The 26,063-nt window shown below is 40.9% G+C and overlaps 1 protein-coding gene across 4 annotated transcripts in view; it reads left to right on the forward strand.

Moving 5' to 3' along the window:
• PPP3CA (protein phosphatase 3 catalytic subunit alpha) overlaps nt 1-15,653 on the forward strand; it is a 191,127-nt gene extending 175,474 nt beyond the window's left edge. For 2 of the 4 annotated variants that reach the window (XM_035112121.3, XM_035112124.3), the window contains 4 exons: nt 3,619-3,703; nt 5,928-6,025; nt 9,806-9,835; nt 13,924-15,653. In XM_035112121.3, the coding sequence (XP_034968012.1) occupies nt 3,619-3,703; nt 5,928-6,025; nt 9,806-9,835; nt 13,924-14,120 (410 nt within the window). In that variant the 3' untranslated portion in view covers nt 14,121-15,653. The remainder of the gene's footprint in view (nt 1-3,618; nt 3,704-5,927; nt 6,026-9,805; nt 9,836-13,923) is intronic. The other 2 variants (XM_035112125.3, XM_035112126.3) reach the window with 1 other exon arrangement.
• The last annotated feature ends 10,410 nt before the right edge of the window (nt 15,654-26,063 follow it).

The raw sequence follows: 26,063 nt of genomic DNA on the forward strand, positions 1-26,063 counted from the left end.
TAGCAGAATTTGGTGTCTACATTTCAAATAAAATATGTGCCATAGAATCTAACCTCAAGGTGAGAGTACTACATGCAATGCTCATCAGGACAAGATAGTTTGATCATATGCCAATCCTGGCCCAACTGCACTGGCTGCCAATTAATTTGCAGTGCTGGTTTTGACCCATAAAGCCTTAAATGTCTTAGGACCGCAATACCTCAAAGACCTCCTCTCCCCAAAATATAAGCCGACCCAGACCCTGCAATCATCATCTGAGACCCTTCTTTGTGTGCCCCTTCCACAAGAGGCCTGGATGGCGGCAACAGGAGAAGGGGCCTTTTCTGCAGTGGCTCCCTGTTTGTGCAATGCTCTCCCCAGGGAGGCTCCCCTGACACCTTTGTTACATATATTTAGACCCCAGGCGAAGAAGTTTCCCTATAACCAGGCCTTTGACTGATTAAACATTCTATGGCCTTTTCAATGTATTTGTGGGAGGGGGGTTATTTGTTTGTTTAGTATGCATTTTGTGTTCTCATTTTGTATTTTTATGTTGTGAACCTCCCTGAGAACTCCAGATGAAGGGTGGTATACAAATTTAATAATAAATAAGCAAATAACCTTTTTTTCTAAAGTGTTGCCGGTGTGTCATATTTCTCTTCTAAGTATCTGGTAGCATCAGAATGCCTGAGGGACCAGGTCCAGCTCTTTCTTATGAACTGAGCCCATTGCATATGCCTCAGGCATCTTCCTTGTCGGTTTGCACAGTTCCATGTTGCATAGGAAGATGGTGTTGAAACTAAATGAGTGCAATGGCTTTTAATGCTGAATCAATGTTGGGGAGACTATATAGAATTGGAATTCGCTCATAAAATTTGTTAACTATTTCTAAATGGTAATTCCAACATTAGTCAATCTCTGAGCTGACCCATTGAAATTAATAAGCATTAACTTAGGTGCATTTTTAATTCAATACAAGCAGCAGACATTTGTTTTGGAAACTTAAAAGATATGATAATACCTGTGGAGGGAAGAAGCTTGCTTGAGCTGACAAAATTATGTATATCTAAGAGCTATATAACGTTCTTTACTTATACTGATTTGGTTTTCTGTAACATTTCTTCTCCTTTTTCCTACAAGTATTTATGTTCTTTTCTTGTTTTTCCCTTTCCCCCACTATATACCTTTCAGAGACGGTCTTGTCTTTATCATTTTCATACAGCGTTTGCTCCCTTGAATCTGTGTTTCACCTGCCAATTAAAAATTAACATGTGCTAATAAATCCTGTTCCCCAATCCTGCCCTTTGTATCTCTGACAAATGATATTTTCTGATTATTGACCTACTTTAAATTTATTGTTGTTATTTCATAGAATCATTTATTTGTTTATTGTTCGACACTTAAAACGCTAGTTTCTATGTTATACCTAAGGGCCCTAATTATCCTTTTCAAACCTAGATGGTTGTGAAATTCAAAGTTGTAGGATATTATTCATTTATAGAATTTTAGCTGTCCTTTTTAACTAAAAAGGCTGCCAGTTCAGCCTGTAGACCATTAAAAGAAAACCAGATTATATATAATCTGATTGTTAAATTGAACAGAAACACAAAATAGATTGAATTCTATTGGATGGATCATTGTTTGATTAATATCTGATACATGCGATATCGCTGTCAGGCGGCCTCTCTTAACCATTTTCAATTACTAGCCACTTTAAATTGCATTTTTGCCATTCCTATTTAGAGTCAGCACACTCTAATTTAAAACACACACATCATCTCCCCTCCTCACTGATACACCTGAGATATCACATCACTTTGCCTTTTCTGGTACAACAGTGAGAGAAAAGCCTCATTTCCCTTTCTGACCGAGGTTCTGAAACACTCCAAAATAGCCCCACCACTTAAAATAACATGTACAGGAATTTTAAATACTTCAAATGTAAAAATGCTGCTTCTCAGATATGCCAAACAATTTTTTTTGTATTTGTTTCAAAATTGAGACATGAAAACTTCTAGAAACCAATTGTAGGCTTATTTTGTGATGCACTTATTTCCCCTCCCATTCTGTTGTAAACTTTATGGCATAAAGCAGGGGTGACCAACTTCCAAGAGACTGCGATCTACTCACAGAGTTAAAAACTGGGAGTGAGCAACCCGCTTTTGGGGGGGGGTGGTCAGGTCAAAGTTGTTGCGCTTTTTTTAGGAAGGAGGATGGCCCATGTTGGGGGTTCATGTAAATGTTGTTGAGCTTCTTTAGGGAAGAGGAAAGCAACATTGAACTTTTTTTTTAGGAAGGAAAGCCCTGTTTTTGGTGGTTCAGGTCATTTTAGGGGTGCAGGGCAAATATGTTGAGCTTTTTTAGGGGAGCCAAAGTTTTTTAGCTTCTTTGGGGGGAGCCACTGATCTGCCAGTGATCTACCACAGACGTCCAGTGATCTACCGGTAGATCACGATCTACCTGTTGGACATGCCTGGCATAAAGCATGTAAGATGCATTGAAACCTTTCATTATGTGCTTGAAATCAAAATCTGCAGGCACAGGGCAGTTAGGAGTTAGATTTGCTAGCTATCTCAGTCCCCCCTAGTATGCTGGGTTGGCCATAGCATTAGGCAAAGTGAGGCACAACCTCAGGCGGCAGATGTTGAGAGCGGCTGCGGACTCTTTCCTGCTGTGCCTCGAGCTCTGGGTCCCAGTAGTAGCAGAGCTTGCTTACTGCTGGCCTCTATGTCTACCCTGAGGCCCTTAAACTAGCCTGTTTTCCTCAGGTGTGATGGAGAACACTGTGTACCATCTGTGTAAGATTCAGCTGCTGTAGCTGGAATGGGGAGTCAACAAAACATCCTGAGTCAGTCCCAGTGGCATGCTGTCAAATTGCAGTGGATTGTGTGAAGGCTTGAGTGTATTTATTTCTGCAGTTAGGATTGCTGGTTCCCAAGTCTGAGCTGGTGCTCAGTATTCCTCACCCAGAACATTACAAATGAGAAATCACTATTGCAAGTTTGCGCTTTGAAAATATTTTAACTCCTGGATCAAGATAAAGGCAATTTGGAGATGAATTAAGCCCCAAGGATAATAATAATAATAATAAAATACTCCTAGACTTCCACAGGCTCCCTGCAGTGGTTTGTAATGGTTTTGTTGTTGATTTTTGTATACACAGGAAGGTATTGGGGGGGGGGGCAGAAACTGAACTTCCAATAGAGGCAAAATGCTAATATGTTTTCTAACCTAGCTTTGACATTTTGGTAGGAATAGAATGGGCGCCAATTAGGCACTTGATAGTTTCTCTTTCCCATTTATTTCAATAGGGATAAATTGGGATTGCTTAGTAAGTTAAATTGTCATTTTTAGGAAGTAAGGAAGGAGACAACTAACCCTATAGTTGTTGGGATATTTGGAGTATAAAGGAGTTTTGGTTTGCTGAAAGGGTTTTTTCCGATATTACAAACAACTTCTGTGGTCCTGAAAAACCACATTGGCACGGGAGGCTTAAATGGTCTAATTCTGTGGTGTTGAGATATCTTTCTCAACTGGGAAGCCAGACTGCCAAAGCATTAGAAAGAGTACTCAAAATTTATCATTACTAACTACTAAACATTATAATTCTTCATGTTTATTATTATTTTCCCCTTATAGGTGCCACAGCTGCAGCTCGGAAAGAAGTCATAAGGAACAAGATCCGGGCAATAGGCAAAATGGCTCGAGTATTCTCTGTGCTGAGGTATGACTTCGTTGCTACTGTTTATTACAAGGATGACACAGTGCTTTAAAATGCTGCTTCTATGTTGATGCACTCGCCATTTGAAAGCTTTGTTTTTAATTCCCTCAAACTGGTTCTGTTTCATCCAGAATGTAGCCTTGATCATCATCATCATCATCATCATCACTTTTAATTTGTATACTGTCTTTCTATCTTACAATACCCAAGGCGGTTTACAATCTGAAGAAACAAATAATGTACACCTTATAACAATCTAATGCAATACAAAAAATGTGATAATAAAACATAACTTTAAAATAAGCAACCTACATCAAATAAGGTAACATTCAACACCCAGAGAAAACTGCTAGAAGGACCAGTGATCTGAATTGGTATAAGGCAAATTTCGATGTTCCTCTGTCTCTAAATTTGGCCTTCCTTCCTACTGCTTTGCGGCCATTCAGGAGCCAACCAGGATTTCCAAGCTCATGCCAAACCACCAAACATCTAATGCTGTCATAAATCACAAATAAGATGAAATCATTGGGTTCCAAGCAGCAGCACACAATGGAAATTCCAAATGGTTATAATCCTCATCAGAATATAGTCGTGTGAGCTCACACAAAGTATGCATACCTGGCAAATTCATTAAAATGCAAATGCATCAGGTTGTTGATATCTTGACAAGATAAGCTTGCATGGCTATCAAAGATGTGCCAAAAAGGTGTTAAATAAGAATAAATTGGAATTTTAATCTTAATAGTAGGCCTCTGCCGAGGAAGTTTGCATTAAAATGATGCAGTCAGGAATATGTGTTTCTCATGTCTTTGCTACTCCATATCCCAGTACAGCCGTACCTTGGTTGTCGAACGGAATCCATTCTGGAAGTCAGTTCGACTTCCCAAAATGTTCGACAACAAAGGCGCGGTTTCCGATTGGCTGCAGGAACTTCATGCATGCAATCGGAAGCCACATCGGACGTTTGGCTTCCAAAGAACGTTCACAAACTGGAACACTCACTTCTGGGTTTGCGGCATTCAGGAGCCAAAACGTTCAAATCGCAAGGCATTCGGGATCCAAGTTATGACTGCATTAGAACTAGGAGGTAGGGGACCAGTTGTTTTATTTATTATCCATGTTTCCTGCTTTTTAGGCCTAAATTTCCATCCAAAGTGGCTTACAGCAATACAAAAAAATCCAATACATAACAACATAAGTGGCATCCAACTAAATAATTGCACACACTGGACAACCTCCACTTGCACAACGTGATTTTTTGCCCTCTGTGCTTGCAGCGCCATCCTCACATCTGCTCCGGGGGGGGGGGGGTAGGGAACAGCCATAACAGATTTAGTGGGCACATGGAATAAGTCCTATTCCACAAGTGGAAGTTGTTCTGCTCATGCAAGGATTTTAGAAGATAAGAAGATCCAGGTGGAACAGGCCAGTGTCCCACCTAGTCCAGCATCGTGTTCTCACAGTGACCAACTGGATGCCTGTAGGAAACCAGCAATCAAAACAGGAGCACAAGAGCACTCTCCCCTCCTGTGGTTTCCAACCAACTGGTATTCAGAGGCATTGCTGTTTGCAGCTGTGGAAGCAGAGCCTAGACATCGTTGCTAGTAGCCACCAGAAGCCCTCTTCTCCATGAGGTTGTCTAATCCTCTTTTAAAGCCATCTAACTTGGTGGCCATGACTGCCTCCTGTGAGAGTCAGTTCCATACTTTAACTATGTGCTGTTGTGAAAAGTACTTCCCTTTATCTGTCCTGAGCAGGCATCCCCAATCTGTGGCCCTCCAGATGTTTTGGCCTACAACTCCCATGATCCCTAGCTTAACGGGACCAGTGGTCAGGGATGATGGGAATTGTAGTCCAAACCTTCTGGAGGACCGAAGGTTGGGGATGCCTGGTCCTGAGTTACTTAGTGCTACTTTGGATACAACTCATATATTATAAAAAAAATGTAACAAGGGTGTGTTCTGCAGCCACATGAGCTTTAGATTTGCTAAACTAAAGCGGTTCTGGGTCTGGTCAGTGCCTGGATGGGTGACTGCCTGGGAACCACATGCACTCCACCTTAGGTTCCATGGCAAAATAAAAGTGAGATAAAAATGAATAAAGATGTTGGATCTAGAAAGAGCTGGATCTAGAAACAATGAGGAAGTGCTTAGCTCTTCCCTTCTCTTCTTTCTGACCGCATAAGTTGCTGGCTGCAATTGACATTGCTTCATCCTGTTTCTACCAGGGAAGAGAGTGAGAGTGTGCTGACACTGAAAGGGTTGACCCCAACAGGAATGCTGCCCAGTGGGGTGCTCTCTGGAGGAAAACAAACTCTGCAAAGCGGTAAGCATGTTTGTGTATGTGTGCTATGATGTACATAAATTCGGCTGCTAAAGCACAGAATTCCTTTCCGCTATATAAATGCAGTCTCTTCAAGAAGAGAGAGAGAGAGAGACCACAGAGTGACTAGAAGCTGGCTCACAAAATTTGGCTAAAAAACCAAACTAAATAAATGCACGCAACCCCTGTTTGCAATACTTGGCAATATTTAAAGGGAGGGGGTGACTCTACATATATAGGGGAGAGTTACACGTGTGAAGGGCAAAATGATCTCTGCTATTTCTCTGGGACACTGCTGCCTCATATGTAGGTAAAGAGTCATCTAAATGACTGGGGTTTTTGTTTTCGGGTGTTTTTTTGTTTGTTTCTTTTAAAAAAGGGGGAGCACACACATACACAGCCAAGCTGCTCCCTGGCCCCCCTCATTTAGGATGGGTTGAGCTATCCAGAAACCACATTTAGTGGAGATCCATGCATAAGACTTTGGCTTCAGCATAAGGAACTTAATTGAGGCTTGTACCAGCTTACTATGATAGCTTAAAAACATATCTATCTTGGTTCTGGCAGCTTAACTTTACAAAAGCCGGGGCATATCCACTGCATGTGAATAGGTTTTCCTTCTTGCATAGTTCTGAAACTCCTTCCCTTAGGAGTAGTCCCCATCCACAACATATTCAGGCAAAAGCTGGGATCCCAAGAAAGTAGGTGATACCAGTGGCATTTGTATTCCTCAGTTTGCCACCCCACCCCTATTATTATTATTATTATTATTATTATTATTATTATTATTATTATTAGTGGAGGGAGGTTCTGGCATGGACAGAAATGTAGTGCCCTGTGGCTGAATGTGCCAGTGCATCCACCATTTTAACTTATCCTCAATGCAGCTCCCAAAGAGTCTTTCACAGGAGCTGATTTAAATAGCAGAAATATGAGCAAGTCAGCTGCAGGGCAGGTCCTGTTCTGAATTCATCCATCTTGACCCACCAGTGCAGCAACCGCTTTCATTTCCTCATAATGCAGTGAGCCCAGTGGTTTGTTCAGGTTTCCTCTACTGCCATTGGTCCTCCCACCTTAGCCTGCAGTCTGGTAAGCCAGGCACCATTGCAGGGAGGGGCCTGCTGCTGGTACATCATTCATTTTACTGTACCACAAGCAGAATACTGGAGCAAGCCAGGGAGCCCAATGCCAAGGGCTTTGGCAGGCAGTAGCTAAAGCTCCAAATAAGTGACCTGAACTTCCCCTCCCAAGACATGTCTGCCTCCCCACCTCCTCCAGAGTCCTGGGCAACCTGAATCCAAATACAGTGGATCTCTGTGAAGTGAAACTCATCTGCCCTGTCTAACTTCTTAGTTGACAGCTTCTAAAGGCCATGGATAAAGAGGATGGGAAGAAGGTTCTCTGCTTGAGAATCTCATCTTTCAAAGCTTGAGAAGGTTTTCTTTCCCACCCATTGTGCTTGCAAGCATGCAAGACTGCTTTTCATTGTATGGTATTCATAAGCAACTTACTGAGCATGGCCTCTCTCCCTTTAGAAAAATGGCAGACACTGTATGTGAAAAACTGCAAATTATTGGCCAACATGCCAATCCTCCCTTAGGCCAGCTGATAACTACCAAATTGCATTCTTCCTTTTTTCTCTTCTTCATGGAGAACTGCAGTATTGGAATTCTGTAACTGGAATTCAGTTTCTGAGGGCCAGTGAATAACTAATGGCTTGTGAATAACTAATGCCGCATATGGCAGACTTGAATAAAGGGAAGAACATTTTAATGGTGGTTTTGCTATATATGCAAGCATTGAGGCACTTTCTCTCACTTACTGTTTCAAGTCATATTTTGTATGAGCAGCCGCGCTATAGCTAGTAGAATATTCCTCTTGAAGTAAGGAGCCACAGTCAAATATTTTAATGTATTAACTGTTTTCTGTTTTTACTATTGTGTAACATGCACCCATGAGTGTCCAGCCATAATTATGATGTAGCTTTTAACTGTGAGACATGGAGATTCGCCTTTTCAATAACTCAGTCTCAGCCTCTAACTTTCCCATTTCTTTCTTGGAGTTTCTTTCCTGTATTTTTCCCCTTTCTGTCTCTTTTTCTCTTTATCTAGAAGATTCAGGTATTCTGTGGTAAACTCTCTTTTTGGTGGCTTGTGTGTTACACATATGGTAACGTTCTGCTTTGTAAATGCTGCAATATGATGACCAAAGTGTGTTTGTCACACTAATGGAATTATTGAGGCACATAAGGGATTTGCTTCATATTATTAGTCCCTTGACATTCGTAGAATTTTATCACCCACCCATCCTGGAGAAAAAAACAAGAAACCCGCTGTTGTCTTGATACAATTGCTTCTCTCAGATTGTCCAAAAGCCTGGCTATTGGGAAATTCCCTCATACTGCAGTATTATAGCTTAGTGAAACATTACTATACACAACCCATTAGTTAACACCTTGCACCATTCACCAAATATACTGAAATCTACATAGTTTCTGTTAAGCACATTTTGCCGACTGTGCTATGTATTAACAGAAAATATGATCAATATATTCTGTGAAATGTGTACATTCTTAGTGACCATTATTTTAGTGTGTTGTGCTGGTTTTGATCCTTTTTCTCATCTTAAGTTTTATTGTCTCTTTCCTCTTTATTTATTATGCATATTTATTTTGGTTATTGAGTTATCTTATTTGCTGCACCCGAGGGCTATAGATTCCATGGGGGAACTTGTCCTTGATACAATATGACACTTGATGAGATTCCACTGATCTCAGTCCATTTTAATCTTTGCAACTACAAAATAAAAAAATAAAATGCAACATTCTAAACCAGACCCAGGCCAGTGTGTTTCTCTTATAGGCAGATAGGCTTCCTTGCTGCCATACTTAATACCAATGGTGATTTAGGTGCATCTGGCTGTCAAAAAGACATTCAAGCTATAATGTAACAATGCATTTCTAATATTAACTTTTATGTTCATTTCTGTTTGCAAATGCTTCTTAAGCCCTATTTAAAAGGCCATGGTGGTTTGAAATCTATGCTATACTACCAGCAACTTTGAAATGGTCAGTTGTTCTGCCAGTAGTTCAGATCTAAATAAAATCAAAACATTTTTTTTTAAAAAAATTAACAGTATGGGGCACTTGAAAAGATTGTGTTCTGTGCCATCTTAAACAAGGAAACCCACAAACAAAATATTGAACACTGAAAAGTCTTTTCAGTATTTCTTTTTAAAAAGCATACAGGAGAAAAGAAAAGTATTTCCCCAAATTATCAGAAACCATCTTTTCCCTTAGTCCCCCTGCTGACCGAAGGGTGCTTCAGTATTTTGCTGATCTGCATTGCTGGTACTTTCGTCCACTGGCTTTAATGCCACGATATGTCTTACTAGACACTCTGCAATCTAACCTGCCCCATTCAGTGTTGCAGCCACCCTTTTATACCGTCAATTTTGTATATTGTATGGACAAGACGGTGTAGCATTTCAATTTAATCCATGTGGCTATTTTATTTTATTAGATATTTAAGAACAAATTAGTACAGTATCTTTCACTTTTTTCCCCCATTAAAAAAGAAAGAAAGAAAGAAATCTATTGCCTGCAAATTACGATACCTGTGTCTGTTTTGTGTGTAGCATTCTATGTTGTCTTCTGTGTCAAAATCCAGCACTTACAGTAACCTTCAAGTGTACTAGCTCCTTTGCTATTCACTGACTTGTTCTTAGAGTTAAATCCTCTGCTCATTTTTCTCATTCGTTTTGCTACCCCTTTCTTCTCTTCAGCTACTGTTGAGGCTATTGAGGCTGATGAAGGTAAATTGGCCAGACCCCTTTCTGTTGTTGTTACAACAGAGAAGGGCTCTGCTGGGTGTATTCATTTTTGCTGTAGCTTGTATAGAGTGTGTGGGTGTTGAGCTAACAATTGTGGCTCAGTATTAACCTAAGTTTACTTGCTTTAAAGGGGAAAGTGTTCCTTTTGTTGTTGGTGTTGTTTCTTAAAGTTGCAGCGATGTTCTGATCTGTGTCCATTAAGCTTAAGGTGCCGAATCAGTGTTGCACAAGGATAAGAAAGCTTGCAACTCGGCTCAAAGGGGGCATGGCAGCACTTTAGTAAAAGCCATTTGACATACAAACAGTTTCCCTTAAGGGGGATTCATCAGTTCCCCATGTCACCTTAAGACATATCTGAAAATTGAGAAAGTTGAATGGGGTTCTCCCTTTGCTGAGGTCTCTAGTGAAAGTTATTTTTGAACGAGTCTTCACTGTAATTTAGCATATTTTAAAATGTCCCTTTAGTGGGAAAATATTAAAACAGTGGGAGATGTTATGAGGTTTTTCCCCCTGCAAGTATCAGGAATTTTCTCTAATGTAGCTGTTAAAACCAACACCATTTCAAATGACTACCAGCACAAATGAATTACTGTCGAAGATATTGAATGCAAAACTTCAAGCTGCCTTTTCTCAGGGATCCTTTTGTTTCAGCTCTTAAAACAATTTTGTTAGTTGTACAGTTAATAGATCTCCAAATGCATACTGGAATATTTCTATACATGATGATTCAATTAGTAATTCAAATTGTTTTGCAAGAAGACTCTCTAAAGTTCCCCTTTAAAACAAAACCAAAAAATTACTCAGTTGTATTTTGTTCTTGCCCCCCTAAAACTTAAGGTTTTTTCCAAAAAAAAGAAGAAAAATCATTAGTCATTAGTTCTGTTGGCATGGAGTAAGACTGCCATTTTGGCCCTCCTATCTGTTTTTTGATCTTTTTGTTACAGGAGTGAACAAAATTCTTAGCAATAAGTAAGAGAAAATACAACTGCTTTCTAAATAGCAGTGAGTGAGCTGCTATTTATGTTGGAATTCTCTATTCCTGTTGGCAAATTCTACTCTGCAATGTGCATTCTTGTTGACAGTTTGGCTGTTTTTTTTCCTGTGATTTCTGTGACTGTGTCGTGTTTTTAGTATTACTTCTCAATGTAAACTGCTAATAATCATTGTCTGACCAGCAACTGCAGCAGAGCACATTCTTCAGCACAAAGGTGTATAAATATGTCTGCTTGACACCAAGATGTGCAGCCCATTTTGGGAATATGTGTTGTTCAAGTTAAACTTCTTATTGATCATTACATTGCACTGTAACCAAAGATTGTTTGATTGATTGATTGATCTGAAAAGCTTTCGCCTTTGGGAAATCTAATAAGGATTCTGTTTACATAAACAAGTGTTTACTAGGGGCCTGTGCAGGCCTTTGACGGAGTCTAGGTGTTCATACATCCAACCACAGCTGAGCATCCTGCAAAATTAAACTGCCTTACACTTCACATTGCCATTCATGATACACCTACGTCAAAGGACTGGATCAAAATTGACAACACTGTGGTGAATTTTTTAAGAGGGCTGGGGTTGAATGTTCTGCTATGAGTCTTTGTTCAAGTTATCTTTAGTATGAAACCTATATGGAATTTGTGGGGAATAGGTGGGAACATGTGGGCTACAAGCGGTGAAGGGAAGTTTCCAGACAACCAAGGGTGGTAGATTCCACAGCAAACTATGTTGTCTGAAGTGGTCCAACATGCAAAGATTAAGCATTTTGGAGTGGATCCAAAGATACCCTTCCACATGCGGGAGGCATCTTCCACTCACGGAAGGGCCATTTTACACCAGGGTCTCTTGTTTGAGAAACGTGTGCAAGCCTTCTTCTCTACAAGTGTTCCACTATTATTATTCTTGCACAGGCTCTTGTTCCGGCTGAAGAATAAGGCCCTATCTGTTCTAGCATTGTATGGCAATCTTGCACACATTTTATGGAACCACTCACAGCTCTTTGGATCCAATCCCCTGACTTAAATTGTTGGTTTTTTACAGAAGCCATGATAGCCTCAAAGCCATCTTTATGTTCCACCCCTTCAGATGGCCCAGTATGCAGTGGTTTCCACCTAGCAGGAAAAAAGAAATCACCACATTGGGGGGGGGGAGGGGAATTGGTCCTCTGTATCTGTCTGCAGTCCATATTTCCACAGCAGTGGTTGGCAAAATGTCAGCATGAGAGGATTTGTCCTTGCCACAAAATTCAACACAAGTGGTTTAATAGTACCAGGGACTTTGCCTTCAAGGAGAAATGTGAGGGGTGGGGGGAAAGTCATCTCAAAATTCAGAAAGGATTATGCTTTCTCCCTAATGGAGAACAAAATTGATTATACCTCTTTACAGATAAACCAAAGAGCAAATTTAGTTTCCAACTCCCTCCTTTTTGCTCACACCCTCCCAGTATTCTCTCCCCATGTTGCTGGTACTAACTGACCATCTTGGCTATCTTGCATGTTAAGAAACCCAGCAGAAAGAAACATAACCAACATTCTTGAAATATGTATTTGTTCAATTGATTATTTTTTTACTAAAATAAGAGGTGGGAAACACACCAAGGGTTAACAGCAACCAATAAGTTAAGCCTGCTTCTTGGATTGCTGCCCAGAGCCCTTCCCCTTTTTTGTTTTAAACACTCTAAAGTAAGCCTCTAAAGGATGGAATTGCACCAGGCCCCTTGAATTCCCCCCCCCCTTTCATTGAGTGTATGAAATACCTAGTGAGATCAATGTGGAACTCCTAATGTCATTGCTGAAGGGCGAGTTCATTGACTTTTAAATTCACTTACTGGCTCCTATGTTCCTACACTTTCAAAGTTAAGGACAAATATGCCAAAAAGAATGATATTCAGCATCCATGTCACACTCAATTACTGCAGTTTAACCAGATTATCCTGTAGCGCTCTAGGGCTGACAGAGAAGGTTATCGTTCCTGAGTAGTGCATGATCATTTCTTTTGTAGTGAAGACACTGAGGACCTTCTGTCTAATGCATTATAAGGGTATCCTCATATGATAAATTTCATAAACACTCAATGCAGGTTCCTATATAATGGGAACAATCTGTTTACCATGATTAAGGGAGTGGACCATTGCATAGCTTGCTACTGCTCTCCATCCCCCTTCCAAATAACATCAACCATGATGTTGACTGGGGTGAAGGCTAACCAGAGTCCTAGTTTTTAGGCAGGAATCTTAATCAAGGTTTGAAGCTGGTTCACAAAGCTTGTTAAAAGGAGAACCTAAGTCTTCATTTGGCATCATACAACCTCTGCAGTGAGGTTGGCACGCCTGGAAATAATAGCTATTGAAAGGCTACAAACCAGAATTCTTGGGCAAGCTGTGGTTTTGAATGTTCAATCATTTCTGTGAAGCCTCTTGACAGCTGCTCTGCTGTTAAATTCATCCTACATTGCCTATTCCAAAGAAAACAACAACAACAAATCTCCCTTGGAAATCAACAAGAATTCTATCTTGAATGAGACTGTGAGGACATCGCAACCATTTATCACTCAAGACCAGTCCAGACATTTTCTTTTAATACCCTAAAGTCAGTTTTGCATTCCCAGTTTCAAGCCAGTGTTTTCATTCGCACAAACACATGTGGGAGCTGCCATTTACAACATCAAACCAGCTTCCTTTTGTGATGGCTTCACTGCACCAATATTTGTGAAACTGAACCCTACACTTTTAAGACAGGAGATTTTAGTTTGTTATTTTTCTGTGAGCACTACTTGTTCCTGAAAAAAATGTTCATTCCACACCGAACCACCAAATAAAATGTCAGAATTGAATTTTGTTGGGAGCATCTTAAACTTTCAAGATACATTGGCTATCTACTTTCTAGCTGTTTCCAAATCCATCCAGAAGCTTTAATCGCATTGTCATTTTATTTTCTTCACCGTGAAGGAATTTCTCAACTCAGTTGACTGTTAAGTAAGCTGATAAAATGCCAACACTTTGTTGCCATTGACTTTCACTTTCCTCTCTGTTTTTTTGTTTTTGTTTTTCCTCCCCCACACCCCAATTCTCTGTGTAGCTATCAAAGGATTCTCGCCGCAGCATAAGATCACAAGCTTTGAAGAAGCCAAAGGCTTGGACCGGATTAACGAACGGATGCCCCCTCGCAGAGATGCCATGCCATCCGATGCCAACCTTAACTCCATCAACAAGGCAATCTCCTCAGAGACTAATGGCACTGACAGTAATGGCAGTAATAGCAGCAATATTCAGTGACCGTTTCCAACTTGTGATTTTTTTGTTTTTAAGCTGCAGGGCATGATGGGATTGCTGCTTATCAGCAGTGGGGTGTTCTTGCCTCTGATGATAGCTTACTTGCTCTGGGGGCCAGGTGTTGGATTCAGTTTACAATATCATCTAAGAAGAGATAGTAGACTTTATTTTGGTGGGTGGGGGGTGGAGGTTCAACGCCTCCTTGGATATGCCTTTAAAATGCTTGTAGAAAACTAAATGAAAGCTAATGCTGGTATATATTGCAAAGTTAGGGGAATGAACATGTTTTCCTACTGCATTGGAAACTTCTAGATATGTTAACTGAAAGGCCTTTTATTATGTTACTGGACATGACAATTTTGTCTGATTTCTTACTAACTATTGTACGTTTACAGTTGCAGCACTAAACATGGACAACATCAAAAACATTTTTAACAAAGTGATGTACAAACTAAATAAGGAGACTATTTATTGATAATGTTTTGCTACTCTTGTCAGACGACGGCTATCTTAAAAAAAAAAAATTAGGCAATCTTTAAAAAAAAAGTTGCAAATTTGTTAAAAATGCCAAAAAGGACAGTTTAATTTTGTACAGATTATGCTTACCTCAGGTTTCTTTAGTGTGCTTGAATGCCCTTCTTTAAATATAACATTTACCTTAACTAATTTGGCAGTGAGAAATCTTTTCTTTTAAGTTTTTAAGGAAAATAAAACTGGAATAATGATACTCCTTTTTTCTTTTCTTTTTGCTGTTTATATTTAGGAATCTTTTCTTTATTCTTTTTCTTTTTGGTAAATCAAGTCTTGGTTGTGGCTTGCTGAATTTAAATATTTATGAGTGGTGCATTTTTAAGTATAGTGAACAAGACACCATATTAAGTGCAGTGAAAGCATCTATATTCTGTAAAAATCTGCCTATGCATGTTTTTTAAGAAAAAAAATTGGCTGTATAGGCCTGTATGGGACTGTAATGCGCTTAGTGGTCTGACTTATACTGGAAATGTATGTACTGGCGTACTTTATATTCTCTAAAAAGAAAATGCTAATGCCTTTGAAATTTTGTAATCAAAAAAAAAAAGCTTTGAAAAATCTAAGGGGGAGAGTATTCTTAAAAGTTTTTAATATAAGCTTGTCAGTGCACATATCGATGGTTAGCATGTTTAGCAAACCTTGTGAAATTTAAACTAAGTTTGTAGTTACATGTGAAACTAAATGCATGATAACTGTTAATGTCATGATGGTTTAGTCATTTTGTTACGTTCTGTCATGTGCCACAAACCGTGTAATTTTTTCACTTTTTTCCCTTTGTATATCAGTTACGGGTTACAACTGGTTCATTCTTAAAGGAAGATGAAAAACCAACAAAAGCAGTCCACTGATATTTTTTAACAATTGTATAAGTGCCCAAGTAATTCACTACAGCCTACAGCCTTGCCTTTGTAATTTGACTTATGAAATGTTGGCAATCAAAGCATGCACTTGTAACAATGAAAAAAAAAGCATTTTATATTACTACTCAATAAAAATGTGCATGAACCTATGGCTCCTCACACTAAATCTCTGGAGCATGCTATTATGTGTTTAATCCTCACCATGCGGGCAGGAGGCTCTCACCCCGTTGTCTTGTCTGTTGCATATCCTAGGTAGCAATCCCTGCACTCGGGTGGGTAGGCATGACTTAAGTGAGACTTAAGGAACAGAAGAAGCTGCCCTGTACCATGTCAGAACATTGACGCATCTAGCTGAGTTCTGCTGACTGGTGGTAGCTCTCCAGGGGTCAATCAAGCCAGGAGTCTTCCTCATCCTTATCGGGAAATGACAGGGATTGAACCTGGGACTTTCAGAATGCAAAGCACAAGGTCTACCGCCGCAGCCCTTCCCCTCTGCTTATGCACATTCTGGTAGCCCTACTTCCAAAATCATAGGGATCGGCTCTCGGGATAAAAAGGAGATTCTCAAGTTCTTTCACACTTCCATTGTAGCAAAAGAAAAATGCCTTTCACTTTGAGGGTTTCGCTCCAGAGGTGGTTTCTTCCGCATCGTTCAGCTACTTGTCCTTTGTAGGCCTGATCAGCTTTTGGCAAAGGAGGGTGGAATGTCTGGACCTTTTCTTTCAAACACGTCCCAGCAGATCATTCAACCTACACTGTGTCCTAGATGCAAGATCTCTTTTGCCCATTCCTACCTGCACCAGTCATAATTACGAACAACGCGGGGAAAATTCATATGTCGATTCCCTTTGATTGAATGGTAGCAGTTTAATTTTGCTACACAGACTATTTGTGCTGCTACTTCCACAAGTCCCCCCACACATTTATTTTATTATTTATATATCACATTTATAGCCCACCTTTCCTCCAAGGGGCTAAAGGCACAGTGTGCTGGTTATCTCCCTTCCACTTCATCCTCACAGCAACCCTCTGAGGTGGGTTAGGCTAAGAGACAATGACCAGCCTAAGGTCACCCAATGGACTTCATGGCTGAGCAGGAGTTTGCCATATTACCCGGCCGGCTGAATTTTCCCCAGATTCTAGCCATGCCTCCCAGTGCCGCTTTAAACGATAAGCTGACTTGAATTCTCAGCTCTCATAAGAAAAAAAAATCAAAGGCAAAAATGTGGAAGCACTGTGTGTGAAGGAGAAAAGGCAACTTGAGAGAGAGCAAGGGAAGTATGCTCATTTTATTTACTTATTTACTTGTTTATTTATTTATTTATTATCCCAGCCGTAAAGGTAAAGGGACCCCTGACCATTAGGTCCAGTTGCGGATGACTCTGGGGTTGCGGTGCTCATCTCACTTTATTGGCCGAGGGAGCCGGCGTACAGCTTCCAGGTCATGTGGCCAGCATGACAAAGCCGCTTCTGGCGAACCAGAGCAGCGCACGGAGACGCCGTTTACCTTCCCGCCTTACCTTCTACTTGCACTTTGACATGCTTTCGAACTGCTAGCTTGGCAGAAGCTGGGACCGAGCAACGGGACCTCACCCCATCCAGGGATTCGAACCACCGACCTTCTGATCGGCAAGCCCTAGGCTCTGTGGTTTAACCCACAGCGCCACCCGCATCCCCATCCCAGCCTTACTCCAAGGATTTCAAGCATAGTGTGTGTCATTCTCCCCTCCCCCTCTAGTTTATCCTCCCAACCTATCCATGGGTTAGGCTGAGAAACAGTGACTGGCCAAAGGTCACCCAGTGAGCTTCATGATTGAGTGTGGAGCCCAAAGTATGGATGTATGAGCAAAAAGGGATATTTTGCATATAAATACATAACTACATTTCCCCACGATTCCTTGTGAGAAGCCATGAGTGTTAAAGTGGTGTAATACTGCCTTAAATGTATGCTACAGATGTGGCTTGAATTTCCCTGGATCTGAAGTATTTAATTTCCGGTGTACAGCAGTGTCTTTTGTGTAAAGTAGGGATTTTTAGGACCCGTTCCAGGAATTTCATTTCTGTTTTGTTTTCTCCACTTACTGATAATGAACTGTCACTGAAAAATTCATGATGGAAAGTGAGGCACTGTGATATCACCAACACATGTTACAGTCACTGCGTCCCAAGCAGGCCACATTTCCTCCTGCTGTATTTTTGGAATAAATATATTTTGCAGGCACATTCTTGCACAGGAGCATCTGTCCACCATGAGTACGGAATGTGCCGTTCCTCCATAATTCACACTTTGAATCTGGCAAAAGGAGCACAATGGAGATTTGTACAATATGAAGAATGAACAATAGCAGGAGATCAGGTTTTGACTCAGTCTACAAACGGCTGAGGAATATCTCTGATACAAAAACTTCTGGGCAACATTGGATGGGTTAGACTATTTTCTCTTTCTGTTTAAGAAGCCAATTGTGATTTTTTTAAAAAATAATAATAGTAGTTTTTTTAAACAAATTCTAAGATTCCATAACTTACTTATTTTTTGTATGTTTCTTTTCTTTAGTCTATCAATAACTATCATTCTGTGGGCAACAGTTGCTTCTAGAAACACAGAAATCAGTAAACTAGTTTTCCTGTATTTTTCTGTGGCAACTGCTGAAGTTTTAAGAAGAGAAGCCGGCAAGCTGTGACCCAAACATTACCATACCATCCAAGAGTTCTCTGTTGAAAATAGAGGTGTCCCCTCCAACATTTCTCCAACGAAAATAGGGACATCCTACTACTTCCTCCTTCATTTCTCCAATGAAAATAGGGACAACCAGGGACGTGGGTGGGACAAGGAAAGCGGGTGGCGCTGTGGGTTAAACCACTGAGCCTAGGGCTTTCTGATCAGAAGGTCGGTGGTTTGAATCCCCGTGACAGAGTGAGCTCTATTTGCTCGGTCCCAGCTCCTGCCAATCTAGCAGTTCGAAAGCGCATCAAAGTGCAAGTAGATAAATAGGTACCACTCCAGCGGGAAGGTAAACGGCGTTTCCGTGTGTTGCTCTGGTTCGCCAGAAGCGGCTTTGTCATGCTGGCCACATGACCTGGAAGCTGTACGTCGGCTCCCTCGGCCAGTAAAGCGAGATGGGCGCCACAACCCCAGAGTCGGTCACGACTGGACCTAAAAATAAATAAATCCATGCTTCCACATTATTTTGTATGGGAAGTGTTTTGCGCCATTTCCCACATTTCCTGTGATGCTCAGTGTGTGCTTTGAGTGACCTCATTTTGTGCATTTCCCTACCCATTGGCTACTCTTTTTTTTTTTTTACAAAAAGCCAGCAATATCACAGATTAAAACAGGGAACTGAAGTTGTTTCTGCTGTCTAATCTCTCTCAAGAGCATTAGGTATCCCTCACCTCAACCTCCCAACCCCACAAAGCCTATAAATACCTGGGACCATAGCTGCCAAGTTTTCCCTTTTCTCGCGAGGAAGCCTATTCAGCATAAGGGAAAATCCCTTTAAAAAAGGGATAACTTGGCAGCTATGCCTGGGACGTGCTCATGACTCCAACTTTTACTGCTTGGGAGTAAAGGAGGGGTATAACTGCAACTGCAGAACTTTTCTCCATCTTGAATACGCCCCAATATTGGTGTGGACAGGGAAAAGGGCAATCGCTCTCCACCAATAGGCAGCATGCAACCATTAAGGTAAATAGCCCACTACAGTTCCACTCCAAAAAAACCACTGAAACAACAACTATAGCACTGTAACTGGTACATCTGGAAAGGACCCATGGTATGTACAAGAAGTTCTGCTACAGTTTTATAGAACAGCGAAGATTCCTATCCACAAGCTGGAAAGGGTGTCCAGCATGGACTTCTTCTTTGCCATCCCTATGTACCTGGGAAGAAAGGTGTCATTAATTGCCCTTGGCTGAGACACTTCTTAGAGGAAGCACCAGAGGTACTGGATCCTGATGTAGAGCTTTCAAAACCCCTTTGTATTTTCGTGCAAGTAAATGCCATGAACTGACAGGACAATGGGGAAGAGGAGGAGGGGATCCTGGCAAGGGGTGTAGCCAGGACTGGGACACACCAGTGCAAGCTGGGAATGGGGAAGGAGAGGTTGGTGTAGGAAGTACGGGGTGACTGAGGATGACAAAGGGATGGGGGGGGGGTCAGTGCACCAGACATAGCTGCCAAGTTTTCCCTTTTCTCACGAGGAAGCCTATTCAGCATAATGGAAAATCCCTTTAAAAAAGGGATAACTTGGCAGCTATGGCACCAGAGCAGCAGGGCCCATCACCAGAACCAGAGGGGTCCCTGTCTCTCCAAACACGGCGGGCTCTGAGGTGTAGGGAGCAGCGGGTGGGGGGCTTCAGAAGGTTATGGCAGGCAAGGGCCCACAGCTCAGCTCCCTAGCTGGCCAGGTGGGGCTTGCTAGCTCTGGGACAAGAGGTGTGATTCCTTAGCTGGAGTAGGCTCAGAACAGGTGAGGGCCACCTGCTTCATCTAGCCCAGATGCTGCAATCGGCATGCAAAGTACAAAAGGGAAGCAGAGCTAAGGTACTGTGTCTGTTCAACTGCCCATGTTGGTGGATGGGCAGGATCTCTGCAGGACTGTGCTTTGTTCGGACTTTTGACATATAGATTGACCCTGCACTGGGAACTTGCCATACTGACTTGCAGGTGGGCCAGGGGTTCAGGGTAGTAAAACAGTTGGTTCATGGTGGTTCAAATCCACAGTTGATTAGATCCTGATTGATGTCATATCAGTATGTAATCGAGTTGTCCTCTTGTGTCATCTCCTGCCCTGTTGGATAGTGTGGCTTGGCCAGCACCATCTGGTCTTTGCTACTGGCAACCATCAAAAACCTGTTTGGGTGAGATGTCCTCAGAGTGTTGCTGGACTCCAACTCCCATGAGGCCCAGCCAGGATGGACAGGGATGATGGGGACTGTATTCCAGCCACATCTGGAAGGCCACAAATTCACCATCTGTGCCTGGGTTTGGGGGGGGGGAATGAGACTATGGGGGAAATGACCACAGATGGATATTTTGCACAGGTTATTTCTTTCAGAGAAGCAAATCCAAATATTCCAAGCTGTCACTTGTGGTTTTAAATATGTATTCACAGCAAAGTAAATATTTGCACCAGCATCAAGCCTAGCAGTGCAAGTAGAAGCACACTTTTCATTTTTTTTAACATGGAGATTATCTCGCGGGTGTGTGTGTGTGAGAAACCGCCTCTGTACAGCAGCCCTGAGAGTCAGACTGGTCCTAGAGGGAATGGGAAGAACACAGTTTTAATACAAGTTTGAAATCATTTTTTTTCCAAAGCTGTCTTCCAATTTTCCTTGGTATTGCCAAGATTAATTAAGGATGAAATCCCTGAAATATGGATCGTTTGAAAGAAATCAGATGGGAATGGAGCTTTAATAAAATTGTCAAATGCCTAAATACATAATTTATCTCCACGCTGCAGATCCAGAGTGATGAAAAATATACTCTGCAGAAAGTTAAAAATTAAATTACAGTATGCCCATGTGGGCCCATTTTTTGTTATTGTAGTAAAGCCCAAGGTCTCTCAGGTTGGCATAGATGTTTTAACTCTTTATGAGAATTAGGACTACATCAGCCTAAGGAAGATGTACAACAGAGTCCAGACCTCAGAGCCCTTCCTTCTTTCCCCTCAGAAGAGAGACACCACTCCCTCAAGACTTCTGCATCCTCTCTTCATCATCACTCGCCCGGTTGCTGAGGTTACAGGCTAATCATTGCCGCTTGCTAGCCTCTTCTTTGTGCTATTGTGTTAGAGGGGGGCCTGTTGGGGCTACGTTGGTTAGATTCTGACAGGTGTGAGGGCTAAGCATGCCCAAGTACTGCCTGTTGACTCTAGAGTTTAGCCATGGCACCCTCAAGCCTTCATCAATGGGTTAGAGAACATTTTCTCTCCATTTGTTCTGATGCACTCTCAGGGATTGATTCCCACTCGTCTGGGCCTGAGCTGGGCAGAGAAGAGTTTGAGAGTGGAAATTAAAAAAGTTAAAGCATTATGCCACACGTAGACAATATCACCGTTCAAAGATCCATACTTTGAACATTCCTGAAATGGTCAATTATCCAAAGCCTTTAACAACTCAGAAACCAAGCCTTATGAGGAACGCTTGAAGGAGCTGGGTATGTTTAGCCTGGAAAAGAGGAGACCGAGAGGAGATATGATAGCCATCAGATATCTCAAGGGCTATCACATGCCAAGAGGGAACAAACTTGTTTTCTCCTGCTCTGGAGGGTAGGACTCGAAACTAATGGCTTCAAGTTACAAGAAAGGAGATTCCAATTAAACATCAGGAACAACTTTCGAAAGTGAGAGCTGTTCAACAGTGGAATGGTCTCCTTTGGGAGGGTGTGGACTTTCATTCCTTGGAGGTTTTTAAGCAGAGGTTGGATGGTCATCTGTCATGTATGATCTAGTTGATCTGCATTACAGGGTGTTGGACTAAATGAGCCCCAGGGTGCTTTCCAGCGCTACAATTTTATGATTCTACGAACTCGTTCTGTTATAGCAACATCCAGCATTTAGGCCAGGAGTGGGAGCCTATGGCACTACAGATGTAGCTGAACCTCAGTTCCTGTCACCCCCAGGCACTATGGCCAATGGCCAATCACGGCTGGAGCTGTTGTCCATAGGTTTCCTGGCCTGGATTTAAGCTATATTTCAACTATAACCGATGAAGGAGTGGGGGGAATTCTCGAACACACAAAGCAATCCTTGTAAATAGCCAACCTGCTGTGGTAAGCAGCAAAGGAACCCCGCACCCCGCAAAGCCTTATAGGTATGCGCACACCTAGGAAATCTCCATTATCTGAACAATTGTAATGCTGCTTAAAGGTTTTTCTTTTTGTCACTTAATAGAGATCATACTTCCCGTGCGCAGCTATGTTTAAGCAAAGCTGGTTGCCATGGTGACACTAGAGCATTCTAAAAGTGTCAGCTCATATCCAAAACTGAATTTTTGAATTAACTGTTTAGTTGAAGCATTAGAAGGTGGGAACTCTTCTGTTCATGCATGAAACTTAATGTTTATTACGAACGTTAAATTATTAGTGGTAGTAGTAATAATAATAGTATTTAATCCTTATACAGGGCTTGATGGGCTTCTGTACTTTGCATATAGGGCTTTTAGATTATTCCGAGCGTATCATGTACATGATGTTATATAACCCTTTCTGTTAACTCTATATTGTTAACAGAGAGATGAGGCTCAGAGCGAGTGATTTGCCTAAGGCTACCACTCTTGTAGGAAAGAAACCTCCTGGTTTATAGATCAGTACTACAGCTTGTGAATTCGAAAATCCTGGCCCCTTTGCTGGGCAACAATCAGGATAAAATATGGAGAAATGTAGCTGATCAAGTTGCTCGCCATATCTGCAGCAAAACCAGGAGCAGATTCTGGTGGATTAGGAGAGAAAGCAGCGCAGAATCTGGGAGAGTCCAGATAGAATTTAGGACATCATAAGCAGAACACGGCAGAATCAAACGTTTCCTTATTTTCCTGTTCTGTTGCTTGATGGAACACAATCGTCATATTCTATGTTTGGATGGTACTGGACTCTACGAACCTTCATATGAACCTTACATGTACTGTACTATGGACTTTTGCAATTGGCTGTACCATTGTCTATGCACTGATTTATTTTGGGCCTAATATTCAATATATATGGTTTGGACTTTTAAAAACTTTATTAGACTTTTATATTATGTGACTGATTTTGGCGTTATGTGTGTCTCATGTTAAGGTGATTACAGAATATGATATATTAGTATTGTGATAATCAGCCGGTTACGTTTAGTGTGGTGTGTAAACAGTTGTAGATCAGCCACTGCGAATGCGATCTACGTATACTTGTTCATTGAATTTGGCACATTCTATCTCTAAGGAAAGTTCTGTTACATTGAAGAAAGCAGCAATCGCTGCATTATCGATTATCTTTCGGCCAAGGCACTCAAAGCAATTTCCAGTCTTAAAAGAATGACATATAATATTTTAGAAAGGAAGAAAAATACCAGATACCAATTCTGAAATAAGACTTAGGCTGTGCACACACCATACTTAAAAAAAAAAATTAAAAAAAATTATTGATTTTCTTTTTTCTCATTACGAATATACTTATAACATACAATTTACATAACATATTTCCCTCCCTCCCCTTTGGACTCAACTTCCATTTCTGATTTATTATCCTCACTATTATATTCTGCTATTTTCTACAAACATATATTTCCTTTTATTGCATTATTTGTTCCCTGTCCATAAAGTTGTGTTTATTTAAATCAGGCATCCCCAAACCTGGCCCTCCAGATGTTTTGGGACTACAATCCCCATCATCCCTGACCACTGGTCCTTTTAGCTAGTGATGATGGGAGTTGAAGTCCCAAAACATCTGGAGGGCCAAGTTTGGGGGTGCCTGATTTAAATCCTACCATCAGGTCAATCAGGGCCGTCTTAAGGGTATCCAGCGCCGTGGTGCAAAATCCCTCCGGCGGGCCCCCCCACTTGCTAGGCGGGGCTGCTGGGTGCCCCAGCCCAGTGCCCCTGATGGGGAGGCGCCCTGGCGCACCGCGCCACTAAGCCAAATGGAAAGGACGGCCCTGAGGTCAATATTCTTTCTTTGTTTCTGCAAATCCCTATTGTCCTTTCCCCGAAGTCTGTCTGTCAGCTTCGCCAACTCCGCATAATTCATCAGTTTTTCTTGCCATTGTTCTTTTGTTGGAATTTCTCCAGTCTTCCAGTTCTGTGCTATCAATATTCTTGCCGCCGTCGTAGCATACATAAATAGTGTCCTTTTCTCTTTAAGCAGATCTTGTCCTAAAATACCCAACAGGAAGGCTTTGGGCTGCTTAACAAATGTTAATTTAAACATTTTTTAAAAATTTGTTATATATCATTTCCCAATATGCTTTAACACTTTTACAATCCCACCACATATGGTAAAAGGTCCCTTCAACCTCTTTGCACCTCCAACACTCCCTCTGTTCATTTTTATATATTTTGGCCAATTTCACCGGTGAGATATACCATCTATACATCAAATAATTTTCTTTTAACAATATTCAGTCCGTAAATTTCAAATTTACTTTCCAAAGTTTTATCCAATCTTCAAATTGTATAGCCTATTGTGGCCTATATCTTGCACCCATTTGATCATAACTGATTTTACTTCCTCGTCTTTCGTTTCCCATTCTAAGAGTATATTGTACCTCTTTTTTTAATAATTTTGAGTTCTCTTCTATTACTTCCTTTTGGAATTTAGAAACCATGTATAGAAAGCCTTTCTTATTGTCCTCTTTGAAAATATCTTTTAGCTGCCTATGGTGCAACCAACTTTGAAGATGTTTCTTTATTTCATCATATTCTTTCAATTTTAATTTCCCTTCCTGTTCTACTAACAATTCTCTATATGTCGGCCATTTCCACCACCACCACCCCCCCCCCAGTGTTTTTAGTGATAATGCCTCAATAGGTGATAACAAGAGATGTAAAATTTCCGGAAATTTTGAAGCTCGGAAAAAACCTGGTTTTATTCTGGGGGGAAACGGAAATTTTCGGGAAAATTGAAAAAGAAAATGCTACATTAGCACTTCTTTTTTCTTTTCCAGATTGAAAGTCATTCTGTTACTTTAGAAACATAAAATATAACTATGGACAATTTTAATGGGCATAAAATAATCACAACTGTCATATTAAAAATATAGTGTATCCAAACAGGAACTGAAATTTAACTTGTCATTCATCATTGTTTGCTATGCAACATGCTTACTCCACCTCCCATGTTTTGCCCATGAGACCTTATGTATTTCCTCACACTGATGTGTGTGGTCTGTTAACCACTTTAGCTACTACTATATGCTTAAATTAGTTTATTTCACTTTTTAAAGACTGTTTTACAGCATTTAATGTTTAAAATATTTTCATTTCTTTTTTTCTTTCATAACACTTTTCTGATTGCCATGACAGCACATATACTTTCAGGCCCTTTTTGTTGCTCTATATTTTCTCTATATTTTCTTCCAGTGCTTTGAGGCTTAGAGAAGAGGAACAGAACCAATGCATACGACATGCATGCAAAAACAAAACTAAAACCTTTTTTATTTTCTGGTGACAACAGCACCTCCTAAAGGAAGAAATGTATCTTGTTCTTGCATTGGAGAGTTCAGTTTGTAACCTAGGACTTGCTTGTCCTCACAGAAATTAGAATAATCTGATACCATAGACGTTTTTTAGAAATGATTTATAAAATATTTGATCCCCTTATCTTAAAATATTTTATTCATCATGTTAAAATAAGACATTCCAAAATCTATTTTTCCCCCAATTTTTCAGAAAAAAACAAAAAAGGCTTCAGGAAAAAACCGGGGACTACGACGGGGGATGGGTTTTTTTCCTGAATTTTCCCGGGGTTTTCCAGGGCCTTCACATCTCTAGTGATAACCACCAAGGTGTCTTAGGTTCTAATAGGTCTTTATATTTTTCCCACACCTTGAAAAACGCTCTCCTTATTATATGATTGTGGAAT

Source organism: Zootoca vivipara, chromosome Z1, assembly GCF_965207765.1.
Source record: "Zootoca vivipara chromosome Z1, rZooViv2.hap1.1, whole genome shotgun sequence".
NCBI classification, from domain to species: domain Eukaryota; kingdom Metazoa; phylum Chordata; class Lepidosauria; order Squamata; family Lacertidae; genus Zootoca; species Zootoca vivipara.